Source organism: Sminthopsis crassicaudata, chromosome 6, assembly GCF_048593235.1.
Source record: "Sminthopsis crassicaudata isolate SCR6 chromosome 6, ASM4859323v1, whole genome shotgun sequence".
Lineage (NCBI taxonomy): Eukaryota > Metazoa > Chordata > Mammalia > Dasyuromorphia > Dasyuridae > Sminthopsis > Sminthopsis crassicaudata.
In genome coordinates this window covers 3,103,974-3,117,281 of record NC_133622.1, presented here as the reverse complement: position 1 = coordinate 3,117,281, position 13,308 = coordinate 3,103,974, and the positions used below count along the sequence as shown (strand labels likewise).

The following is a 13,308-nucleotide window of genomic DNA, read 5'->3' as shown; positions in this document are numbered from 1 at the left end:
GCTGTGTGAACTTGGGGAAGCAAATTCCACTCTCTAGCTGTCAGTTGTTTTATCTGTTAAATTAAGGGGTTAAATCAGATGAGATTTATGGTTTGTTCTCAACCTAAAAAAAATGTCTAAGGTTGTTGGGGAACAGCTCAGAAGAGCAAGGACCGAGTTAGGAGATAAGAGTATTGTGAATGCAAGGAGAGAACAGGGGAGTCCTGGAGAGGGGGCTCAAATGGAATGTTTTGTTTGTATTTTAACATGAGCACATCCATTAAAGTCTGCGGGTGCCATCTTCACGGGAGCAGAAGGCTGCTCCCCCCAATTAGGTTGATGACTCAACTAGAAAGCCGAAGCATTCCAGGAACGACTTGTTCCGATCATAACGCAGCTGTTAACAGAACGGCGCATCCATTGGGGGCCCTATGAGGCAGCTCGGAGGAAAGAATGGAGAAAGAGCCGTGGAGGAGGAGAGGCCCAAATAGCGTGTGACCTTGTGCACTGGGCTTGGTCCCTCTGGGCCTACTTGAGGGGGATGGACTTGGATCCCAGATGGAGCCCCTGGGGGACCCTTGAGACCATTTCGTTCAAATTCCTCATTTTACAAATGAGCAAACTGGAGACAGAGGGAGGATATGCTCATGGCTGTAAGGGATGAAGCTGGCTTTTAGATAGACCCAGCATGACTCCAAGTCCGTACGGAATCTTTTTCTTCTTCTTTCCAGAAATCACTACAAACCAATCTTGGCCATTCACACATGGCCTCCAGAGTTTCCCTCAAATATCTGTTTGCTGGGTCTCCCAGAAATACTGTGTCTCATAAGATAGGCATTTGACAAAGTTATAATACAATTGCTTTGTTGGCTCCCTTTTGATTTTTTTTTTGCTAAAAACATTTTTTGAAAAGCACTGTCCACAAAAAGCACTGTGAAGTAAAGAGTACAAGTATTATTGCCTCACATTTTACAGATGAGGAAACTGAGGCTGGGAGGAAGTGAATCTGTGTTTGGGATACTAAATATCAGAGGCAGACCTTGAATTCTGAATGTGTCCCTTGAAGGCCATTTAAAATTTACCTTTTACGTAATTTATGTAATTTCTGATGCTTTCCATCAAGTTGCCTCTGCCAATTACCAGCCACCCGGACATTATTTCCTAATTTCCACTTTTTGAGCCTTTCTGCATCTGTAAAGTGGAAAGTGATGAAGCATTCTCCTGATGAGATTTATTGTAAAGATGTTTGAGAATGCTCTAAAAATGATAAAAGTTCCACGTGAGTGACAGCTGCTACTGCTGTAAGCTTTAAAATCTGACTATAGGGCAAAGTGAACAAGTACATGTTAGTAAAATGGGTCTTCTCCCTGTTAAACTTCTCTGGAGACATTGGAGAGCTCTCATGCAAAGCACCCAATTTAATTAATAAGAAAGTAGTAAATGGGAAATACCAATACTGTTACCCACTGGAAATACTTTGGGGCAAGTGGCCCTGACTGCCCTAGCAGCCAAATGATACCTTCAGGATGGGTCAGAATGCTGTGTCGTGATGTTTTGGAAAAGAGATCTCACTCGGTATGTTCAAGGGTGTCATACCACGTTTTATCCACACTGGCCTCAGCTTTTGGGCCTGGAGGTCAGATCCAGCCTGAGACATTCATTAGCCGGGGATCCTTGGAAAGTCATTCAGTTTGCTTCAGTTTCCCCATCTGTAAAATGAGCTGGAGGAAGAAGTGGCGAACCACTCTGGTGTCTTTGCCAAGGATGCCCCAATTAAGGTTACAAAAAGTCAGGCTTGACGGAAATGATTAAATTACAACCGAGGCCCCTCAGCTTCAACTTCAACCCCTTTATGAAATCCTAAAAAAAAATTCTTTAAATCTGGATAGATGAAGTAAGAAGTAAAATGGAATAGCTAATAAGACCTAAAAAGGGAAAAAGCTGAAGACTCCAAAGTCTTTGAAAATCTTCTGGTGTGAATTTTGGAAATTATATTTAATGACAACATAGATGGCAAAATAGCTCCAATATCTCAATCTATTGTGAAAAGGACATGGGCCCATTTAGGTTGTTTCCAAGCAGCCATTTTGGATTTGGGCTGTCTTGAAACCAACTTGCTATTTACTCAGTAAAATTCTTAACATGTGCCAAGGAAAGCTAGAAATAGGCTTCGTGTTGGAATTTTGCAAGGTTCTGTTAGACTAAAAGATGATAAAATTTATCAATACCTTGGTCTCCTTTAGGGAAGACATTCTGAGCAAAAAATCATTAAGGTGAATGTTACGGCAGAAGTTAAGTGTCTGTTAAAATCAAAGGTGAATAGAAAGAAGACATTTCAGGCAATTAGTTCCTACAAAATACTAATCTTGATATATAGAGTAGAACTGATCTTAATAGTACCTTAAATATCTTAATAATAATATTATTATTTATAATAAAATTATAACATACCTTAATAAAAATTATACCTTAATAAAAATAGTACCTTAAAAAATAGTACTTTAGTAAATAGTACCTTAGCAAAACCCTATAGAATATTAATGTAAGCCCATCAGAAAATAGCTATAGAAAGATTAATACTCGGAAAGCACAAAGGAAGAAAATTGTAGTCTTTATTGTGCCAAACCTTTCAGAAATAAAGAGATATCATTTCATTAAGGAATAGTAAGGCATAATAACGGGCACCACGGATCTGTCAGATGTAAACCAAGAGAGCTCATCTCCAAATCAAGCCACCAAAAGAAAGGGCGTTTAGGAGAGGAGTCGTCCAAAGGCTTTCTGCAACCGATCTTTACGGGAACTCTATCAATAACATGTTGACGAAGTTGGAACACATGAGCGTCATGCAGATTTTTTAATGGAAGTGGAGGTTTGTAATAGCAATTCCAGACTAGATTATTATTACAGGAAAATGTAGAAGAGTTACGCTTAGAGATGTGGATTTTGGAATCAATATAGATTATCATGCAAGGAATATGGAGCCAGGCTAGCACCACAGCAGACTGGAAATTCAGCACCTCCTTAATTCCTGGTAAGACAAGCTGATGGCCAGAATTATATGTCGAGATATTGTTTTTCAGGGACTGACAGATGACAGTTTTAATAACCGCAATAATTAGCATTTTAAGTTTACAGAGTGCTTTAAATGTACCATATCATTTGATCATCTCAACAACTCTGGGTGGTCTAGACGAGGAAGTAGTCTGAGAGGCAGCATCACACAGCTAGTAGCTATCTTAGGATTTGAACTGATCTGACTCCAGGACAAATGACAAAATACTAAACTATAGTAATCTCACAATATCCCCAAGAACTCACCCATAATCAATTATACAGAATCCAAACCATCATTGTGACTAAGCTCATTCAGCTCCTCACAATCTTCTGGACACAGCACTGACAAACATATAACAGTCATTTAAGGAGATGTTGTCATTTGTGATTGGTTCAGTATTTACCAGGGTCCTCTATGCCAGGCTTCTGAATTAGGTACACAACAAAGATCATTCGCCTCCATTGTGCTGAGAAAATTGTTGGTTCAGGGTTGTACAACTAGTGACCGAGTTCACTATGTGATGTTATCCCCCACTTTGTGACATTTCCCCTCACTGTACCTCTTCAAAGCAGAGAAGGAAGAAAAGGCAGCACTTGAAGGGAAAGTTTGGGAGAGGAAACAGGGAAAAGGAAGTGGAGAATAAACTAATTGAAGGACCAGGGTGGGCCGTGCTGAGCCCCACATGTGCCTGGCAAAGTCCCTGGGAGATGAACTACCCACAAGCCAGCGCTTTTGAATGAGTTTCCAGGAAGGCTGGCAGATGAAGCTTAGCCTTTAGTGGAGGATCCTCACTTCAGAGGAAATCCTTCTGCCCGGTTTCAGGAAGCAGTCCCCCCAACGATGGACGGACACATGTAGTTAGGGTCTCGGTATCAATGGCTTTAAAGCCAAGGCAGGTTGACAGTTCTCTGGAATGAATGTAAAGGGAGTACGTGCTTCCCAAGAGACTGGCCAAGAGGCTTGGGTCAGGCTCCCGCTAGCTCCAAGACTCAATGGGCTGCGGTTTAAAGCTCGTTCCCATTCTGCTCTCTCAGATGCTGGGGGTTCCAGCTGGCTTTTGAACTCAGCTCTCTGGACTCTTAGTCCAGTGCTTTCCCCTGCTGTCCTAGGTGAGCACACCCCTCACCACCAAACCAAGAGAGGTCTTTCTCTGGTTCTCTGATGGGAGCAAGAAGATGGACAGACTCTCTGCCTAATCCGCTGGGTTTTCTGGCCACCTTTGTCCTTGAAGATCTCTTTTACTCCACTTCTTGCTTGGGAGGGCACACTGCCTGTTCACACCCATTATGCATCTATGTCTATTGCTCTCTGGATGAGCGGGCAGGGAACGGTTGCCTGCAGCTTTTGACTTGGAAGGTACTAAGGATTGCCATTATGGAAATCAGATTTCATTAGAATGGCAAAATGGGAATCCAGGTAGCAGGATGCTAAATGGCAGAAAGTTAATGTGAACAGGAACAAAATACGAAGACTCTGTAATAATACGTGTTTGAAGATGGGTATAGACAGACACACACACTCTGGAGAGGCAGTGCACCAGATGGTTAGAGATCCAGCCTCGCTGCGGGGAAGCCGCATGCCGAGACCATGCTGGCACAAGCGCTTACACTCATCCCGGATTCTTACTTCCGCTGTCGATGTTGCATCTTGTTCATGCATGTTATGCTTCCCTTATGACTCGGGCAGAGAGAAGACTTCCTAGTGGCTGCCGACACATCCGTCCCTGTAATACTTTTCCTGGGGCAGTGGGTGAGGCAGCAGACTTTGTGCCCGGCCCCTAGACATTCACTGTCTATGTGAGTCTTACCAAGTCACTTAACCTCGACTTCAGATTTCTCAAGATAAAATAATGATCGTACCGACTCAGCAGGGTTGTTGTGAGGACCAAATAGGTAATATTTGTAAAAGGCTTAGCACAGCACTGGCAGATAATAGACATGTAATAAATGATTTTTTCCTTTTTCTTTCCTTTTTTTCCCCCTTTCCTTTGGTCTTCATCCTTTTCTCTCCCTTTTTTCTTCCCTCTTTTGCTCCCTCCTTCATCTCTTCCTCATTTCCTTTTGTATCAACTGAATTGGGGGACTGGGGCAGGAATCCAAATCCTCATTTGCTTGTACCCCTCTCCATCCACATGCATACAGCTGTACATGTACCTCAGAAGCTTTATTTTAGTTTATTTCACAATCTCAGAAGACGACTCAAAATGTTTGACTACTAGCAAATAGTTAGCTATAGGTGAAATTTGGACCAGAAACCGAGAATTTGATTCTTAGCTTTTGGTTCTAAGTAATCCTGTGGCTTCAATACATTGTTCAATCTCTGTGAGTTTATAATTTCAGCATCAAAGGATCATATTTTTCATTTGAAAGCGATCTTAGAAGTCATTCATTTAGCCCTCCGATTTTCCCCCAAGGGGGAAGTGACTCCAACAAGGAGGTTGGAATAGATTGTTCTAACTCTAAAAGTACAATTATCTATATTCTTGGGTATTCTGAGCCAGTCAAAAATCTCCGAAACTACGCTGGGTTGGTCTGCCGACTTCTGTTCCTTAGCTTTTGCCCTTAGTGTTTTCTGATACGTGTATATGTATGTGTATCTACATATACACATAAAGACAAACATGTGCATGTGTATGTATGTGTGTAGTAAAGAGGACAACTGTAGCATCATCTGTGTCCCTCTTCTGACATTACTGGGATGAAACAAAGGAGATTCGAGGCTCCCGTGGTTGAATGGTTCTACCAGAACAAAATAAGAGCATGTAATTCACGGTTTGGCTTTTGTGGTTGCCAGAGAACAGAAGTAGAACCCCTCCGGGTTGGGCGAGACCCAGAAGAGAGGTGCGGCGTATTGGAGAGAGCCCTGGCCAGCCTAAGTCCCAGCTCAGCCATTAGCTTTGAGACCTTGGGGAAATCATTTCTATTCAATGAGCCTGAATTTAGTCATTGCAAAAATCCGGGGAAAAAAGGTTATTTATTTAGTGTCATCTGAGGTTCCTTTGACTTTTGACATTCTCACTTGTAGCTAAAATCGCAGTCTCTAAAAAGATGATTCACAAGGTTTTCTTCCTCCTTTGTAGGCTTATAGCAAATGTTCACAGAGGAACGAAATCCATAGGGAATTCAGCATTTGTCAGAGCCCAGAGTCTTCCTGGGTACCGCTGAATCAGGAAGCAGTATACAGCAGGCCCCGGCCTTGGCTTGTAGTGGGGGCGGAGAACCCAATCTGTACCGGAAGGCTGAGGCTCTGGGGGAACAGGCTGAGTCAGACCAACCGTCAGCGCACAGAGACTGACTGCTCTCTCTCGCTTCCTGCTGGGGCACTTCCTCTCTGCCTTCCCTTTTGTTCTGTGTCAGAGCCTGGCAAGCAGTGATGATATTCTTATAATTACTATCAGCAGTTCGTACAAGTCTTCTCGTGTTTCTCTGACCGTCTTTGCCATTTCTTCCATCGCAGTTGTAACCCAAGTACATTGTTGAATCTTCCCAGGGGAGTGATGACAGAGAGAGAGGCCTGGAAGGTGGGTGAAAGGGGTCTTCTCCCCTTCCTAAGAAAGATTAGAAACAAGGCTTCAGCTTAGCTGCAAATCCTGAATTTTGTGGTCCTCAGACAAGCCAACGTGCTCGTATGTCCCCGATAAAGAATGAGGTTGTTCAAGAAAATGGTATTTACACACATATATTGTATCTAGGTTATATTGTAACACATGTAAAATGTATGGGATTGCCTGTCATCTAGGGGAAGGAAGAGAGGGAGGGAGGGGAAAATCTGGAAAAATGAATACAAGGGATAATGTTATAAAAAAATTACTCATGCATATATACTGTCAAAAAATGTATAATTATAAACCTATCTTCTACAAAAAAAAAATGAGGTTGTCCCCTCAGAGCTCTGTCACCAAGAAGAAAAGTCCAAAAGTCACCAGATTCAATCCTTGATCATCCATTCATAAACCACAATTTGTTCAGCCATTCCCAACCACTTTGTTTCCAGTTCTTTGTGATCGCCAAAACCAAACAAAACCCTCAATTTTTCTAGGAATATTTTGAGGGCATAAGGGGCCTTTCTTCCTATTTTTAGTTTTTTTAGGGATATTTGTCCAGCAGTGAGATATATCTAGCTCAGAGTTTACATGGTTCAGCCACTTGCCTAATTCCAACTAGTTAAGAATTCTGATTTCCAGCTCACCCAATAGTATACCCGCTGCTATCCTCCTGTAGCCCTCCAGTATTGACTGGTCTCTATTTTGTTCTCTTTTCCAACTTGCCTCAAAGGGGTTTTTAATGGGCTTTTCTTTCATCATTAGCGTTTTGGAGCAATGTTTCATATTGTCATTGTCATTGCTATTCTGTTTGTTCATGAAGATGCAAAGTGAGCAGAACCTGGAAGACCATGTAAATAATAGTCGTCGTAGTATGTCTTGGTATAGCTGTCACTGTGTTCCAGGAACTGTGCTAAACCCATTATCTCATTTGATCCTCCTAAGAGCCTTGGGAGATAGGTTTAATTATTTTACAGATGAGGAAACTGAGGCAAGGGTCCCACATCTAGTAAGTGTCTGACACTAGATTCAAACTCAGAAGAATCAGTCTTTGTGACTCCGAGTGACAGCCACCTAGCTGCCCTGTGCCTCAGGACGACTCGGTTAATCTCACAGGACTTAAGACTGAGGCCCTGGAAGCTGTGACTTGGCAGACTGGAGATGTGTCCCATGGCACCATGGCCAGCGGCTCCTAGGTGGACTTCCATTCCCACCTTTCCCAGTCCATTGCTTCATTCTGTCTCCCCTCTCTGCTCCTCAAGGACAACTCCCAGGTCTCCGGCTATAGTTACTTCTAGGAAAAGAGCTGGAGTTGGCTTTATGAACTCTGCTTGGGCTCCAAGGCAAGCTGGTAGGCATTACCAAATGCCCCAGATGCCGGGCCCTGGGTTGGAAATTGATAGAACCATCTCATGCCTGTCTCTAACGAGGGAGATGGCGGGCAGGGTACAAATGGCGCACTGGAGGATGTGTTGGAAAGGTCTTGGAGGGAAGTCTGAGGAGGAGGGTTGGGAGTCTGGAAGGAAGCCAGGGAAGGAGGGGAGCAGAGGGAAGGGGGCTGGAGGCCTGCCCCCCCGCCAGCAGTGAGGCAGTCAGATGGCGGAACCCGGGTGGGGGCAGCTAGGAGGCCAGGGTCACATGGCTATGAAAAGGGGGAAGGGGCGAGAAAACGGGAAGTATAGGAGGGATCCAGATGTTAGCAACGTTTAAAGGCAGAGAAAGTGAGCACTTTGGAGCACCACATTGCCTGCCTGTGGTAATTCAGATAATGGGTTTGGAGCAAGAAACCCATGCTCTGTGGCTACAAAAGTCTTAGGCCCAGAAGGTGACCTAGCTAGTTACCTTCTCAATTGGGCTGCCGCTGGGAAGCTCGCCAGTTGTGTGGGAGCTGGAGAAATAGTTCAGGGCCACGTCTTGCTCCCTCCCCCACCCCATCCATTGCCTGGAGGCTGTATGGAGTCTGTCGCCCTTTCTCCTCTGAAGGCTGTTGGGCATTCTCTGCCATTTCAGAGAAGGAACCTTCACGTGGAATCAGACAAAGGGCCATTGGCTGAGAGCTGGAAGATTTCCCCTGAGAAAGCCACTACATGCTGTTGAGATTCCCATCAGGGGACAGCTTCTGGGGTTCCTTCCAGCCTCCGGTTTCCTCTCCCGAGCTGCACTCTCCAAGGCTGGCCTACCATTCCTGAATGGGCCCGGGAAAGAGTCCCGACACCTAGGTACAGGGGCCCCCTGCCCGGCCCCCGGATTGGAAGTCACCAAGACCATCCCGCTGAGCTCTGGACCCTTCTTTAGCAAAGAGTGAAGGTGAGGAGCAACATGGGAATGCTCTACACAGCTGGACCAAATTCCTGTCCCCCGTCTGCTAGCCCAGTATGGTTTCCTTGACTTGTTCTCGAATTCTGGATTTCCCGACACTTGGGATTTGGGGTCTCTTGTCCCTGACCCAGCAGTTGGTCCTGGCTCAGACCTCTTATTTATCCCCTTCTTTGAAGAAGATGTCCTTTGCTTCATCCTCTAGGAATGTCCCAACCATCCAGAAGTTCCCATCTATATAATGCCTCTTATACTTAAATGCCATCTTCTTGTGCTTAACAGACAAAATGTCTTGAATTACGTGCCTTTAATCTATTCTCTCCCTGGCTCCTTCCTCTCCCTCGTTCTTTGAAACAAAGTCTCTGCAGGCAGCTCCCACAGTCCACTTATTAGTAATTCTCATAGAAAATGGATCAGGAAGAAGGACGCCTCAGGTTGTATAATCACAGGGTTTTATTATACCGTTTGCAGCTGCGTTATGCATAAAGGACTTTGTAAGAAGTGAATTAAAATGATCTTTAGTTTGTCTTTAAGGAGGAGGCTCTGCTTCCGGCAGAGACGTGGGGCCCTCCTCCGGAAGTAATTGGAGCCCACCAGCCTGTGACGCTCCCACTGTTCCGTCGGAGAAGCAGCTCCAGTCATCTTTCAGTTCTCTACCCTGTCGCAGATAAACAACAGCTTTGGAATTGTCCTGGAGAGCTTTAAAGTTGGAGCTAGCTAAATCTCCCTATCACTGGTCCACGATCCTTTGTGGTTTATGCTTAGTGCTTATTTCGTAGCTCCTGCGTTTTAAGCTAACAGTGGTTATGAGGATAAAAATAGGAGTTTCATGAACTCGGTGCCTTCCAATCACAGCGTTCTGTGTGCAGTACTCCATTTGTCCTTCCAAAGAAGCTGGGAGTTAAGTAGTTCAAGTATTAAGTGTGCCCATTTTACAGGCTCAGAGAAGTGAACTTCTGCCCCAGTTTGGCAGATGGGCAGAACCAGAATTCAAACCCAAAGGTCCTGGTTCCCGGGCATGGGAGCGTGCAGACTACATTTGCCTGTCCTGTGCACAATCCCGTGCAGATTGCAATCGTCTCTGCTCGATATTCCTACCGTGAAGGAAACGCAGTAAGGACGTTATTACAATCCTCCTTTACCGAGAGTTTACAAAGTGCTTACAGCTGTCTCCTTTGTTGGAGGCCGGTGCAGACAAGACCCCCGAGGGCAAGAATGGCGGGCGAACATGCCAGGCCGGCTCTGCCCTCCCTCATCTGGGCCTCGGTTTCCTGCCTGGGCAAGCGTACGGGCTTCATCTCTAACAGTCGGTGACTTTATGCACATTTCCTCCCAATCCACACTGGCTCTTAGCACAGGGCCTTGGAGTGCCTGCATGTGGAATTGGGTTTTCCGTGTGGGTTGCCCCCGGGTCTGTCCTCCACTTCCAGGGGCGTTGGCCAGGGCTCCGAACGGGAGGAAAATCATCAGCAGATCATTAAGAGCCCTTCCAACACCATGTTCTTTGGGTCTCATCACAGATCCTAAAGGCTTCACTGCTCTTAGAGAAGACACTTTGTGCCTCTGTCCTGCTGGCTAAAGGCCATTTTCCAACTCGACTCTACTCAAGATATGAAGGTTGGGGACGACTAGAGCAGAGGTGGTGAGAGCCAGAAGGCGGTTTCCGAATTGGCGCCTTCCCTTTGCTTTACAGAAACGCCTGTGGGGGAAATAGATTCTGCAAGGTCACCGGGAGAATGCCAAGTGAGCATTTGAACCCGAACCTTTGGATTCCAAATCTAGCAGTTCTTCTATTTCACTCCAGTAGTAGGTACGACCAGATCCAACAGCGTGCCGGGGAAAGTGAAGGGTAACAGAGAAGGGCCCGGAGCCATAAAGGCTCGAGCTGGAAGGGCTTTGGCATCTCTGCCATTGAGCACAAGCTTCTTGTGTTCCCAGAAAGGAAACTGAGGCCCTAAAAAGGAAGGTGAATCGCCCCAGATTTATGTGACGATCAGACTGGATTAGAACCTGGGCCTTGTGTGCTTCCAGTTCACCACGGAGGATATTCCCAAAGTCTGGCTGCTAACGCTTACGCTGACCCAGCTTTCAGAAACGCCCTCCTTCCTGCGCCCGCATAACGGTGCGCTTTGCTGCACGCCGGGAGAGAAAGCAGATGGGTCACATACATAGACAACTGTCATATTACTCGTGTCCAGTTCGGTGCGCTCCGAGGGAAGTGCTGGTCCTGATGGGGCGGATGCCCAGGGCATCGAGCCGGCTCTCCAGGGTAGGTAGGAGCTGCTAAGCAGAAGTGAGGAGGGAAGGGATCAAGGGCAGAGAAGCCCGAGCCGGGGGAGCATGAGCCTCCTCTGGGACGGAGAGCCGGCGAGAAGAGCTGGAGCCGAGTTCGAGGAGATGCTGCCCTGGCATCCCGAGGGAAGCGCTTGGGCGTTCTCCCCATCAGGTACCACTTCTGCCGCTTTGTGGAGGGCCGCACGAGCCAGACTTGTGAAGACCTTAGCTTTAGACTAAAGCACTACTAGTGGGTGCCCTCCAGTGCCGACGTTCTGCCCCTCAGGGTCTAGGCTTCCCGTCTGTCGAACCCTGGGCCTTCCTGCTTAGTCCGTGGGTGATGGGCGTGAAGTCAGGCTGCCTCAGATCGCCGAAGCGGAGGCGGTCAGTGTGTATCCCCAGCGTCGGGGTCGGCCGTGGAGGAGTCGAGCCCCTTTGTCCCGAGCAGCCGCATCCCGGCCCGTCGGGAGTCGGAGGCTCCGCTCCGGCTGCCCTCTGCCTAGCAGGAGGGCAGATCAGTGGGCATGGCTGGGCCGCCTGCCTACCTGCCTGTGCGGAGGGGAGGCTCCTGCAGGACTGGAACTCGGATCTTCCCGTCTCTGCGTCTCATGCTGTAGACACGGGGTCCAAAGTCAAAAGAGAATCCACCTGGGAAGAACGCCCCCCGCCTCCCTCGCCCTGCTCTGCCCGAGCTGTGGCTCCCTGCTGACTCCCATGTGGTGGGAACCTGATAAACGTGAGCCTGAGCCTGAGTGACTGAGCGCAGAACATGGGGGGACCGAGTCGGGCGCTCCGGCTCCCCAACCATAACCTTTCTCTCTGAACCCCACACAGTGCACACCATCTGTAAAAACAAAGAGGTGTTCCAAAGAACAGTCTGGCTTTAGCCCGTCGTGGCTTAAGGCAGGGCGGCCGGCCCAAGATGATTATGTGATGATCAGCTGGGATGGACTCGGCTCTTCTCAGCAAGGCAGTGATCCAAGGCAATCCCAATAGACTTGGGATGGAGGGGCGAGCTATGGAGGCTGCGTGGGGAGCGAAGGGGACGATTTTTACCTTTTTTTTTGTTTCTTTCTCACTTTTTTTCCCTTTTGGTCAGATTAATTTTGCACAACATGACAAATATGGAAATATGTTTAAAAGGATTGTACATGTTTAAACTGTCTAGGGGAGGGGGAAGAGGGGCGGGGGGAGAAAAATGTGCAACGCAAGATTTTGCAGGGGTGAACGTATTTGGACAATAAAATACTATTAAAATATTTTTTTTACCTGCCTAATTTTTATAAGTACTTGGGAAATATTTCAAGTAAAGAACATACATCTTTAATTAAAAAGATTGCAGTATTTTCCTATGTGAAATCAGGCTTGGGTTGAAAGTACGATGTACAGTAGTGCTATGTAAATGGTATCCTTTACCCATTGTGCAGATGAACAAGTTGTGATTAAGAAAGGTGAAGAGCTCCTCTGTAGAACGCCAGCTGCTCTTGGCTGGCTGGATGGCTGGGGACGCGCAGCAGTCGTGGCAGCTGGTCCAAGGACGGGGGAGGGTACGCGGCTCCCCGCCCTCAGTCCGAGTCTTCCCGTGGCCCCCGAGGGACAAGTCCCGCTAACATCTGCGTTTTGTTCCCAGGAGTCCCTGTGGCCCTACCTGTTTGGCGTGATTGTGGTTCCCGCCTCCATCCAACTCGTGAGCCTCCCGTTCCTGCCAGAGTCCCCGCGCTATCTGCTCTTCGAAAAGCACGATCAGGAGGGAGCACGCAAAGGTACGCCTGCTTGGGCCACACACAGGCTGGGGGCCGGGGCAGGCACGCTTGCGCGCCTCTCCAGCTCCCGGCTCGTTTCGGCCTTTGCCGATGGCTTTGGCGATGACTACTGAGGTACAGGGAGCGGAGCACATAGAGGGTACCCGGGGAAACGTGGCGAGAGCAAAAATGGATTTCTCTGGCCATCTCTGATGGGGTTTGCCTTCAGTCCTGGTCATTAGGTCAGAAGCTCTCCTCCTGCTCCTTTCCCTCGCACTCTCTTGGCGGTGGTGTGTCCCTGGCATAGGGGGCCCCAGCCGGGCCCATGCAGACTTCTTCCGCCCGAAGCACAGGCCCTTCTTGCATCCTTGCGTCCTCCAGGAGCCGCCATTTGCCTTCCC

At 47.3% G+C, this 13,308-nt stretch overlaps 1 protein-coding gene across 3 annotated transcripts in view; it reads left to right on the top strand.

The window, feature by feature from the left end:
* The window catches only part of SLC2A9 (solute carrier family 2 member 9), a 179,535-nt gene that overhangs the window by 49,005 nt on the left and 117,222 nt on the right, over positions 1–13,308 (top strand). For all 3 annotated transcript variants that reach the window (XM_074276072.1, XM_074276073.1, XM_074276070.1), the window contains one exon: positions 12,796–12,928. In XM_074276072.1, the coding sequence (XP_074132173.1) occupies positions 12,796–12,928 (133 nt within the window). The remainder of the gene's footprint in view (positions 1–12,795; positions 12,929–13,308) is intronic.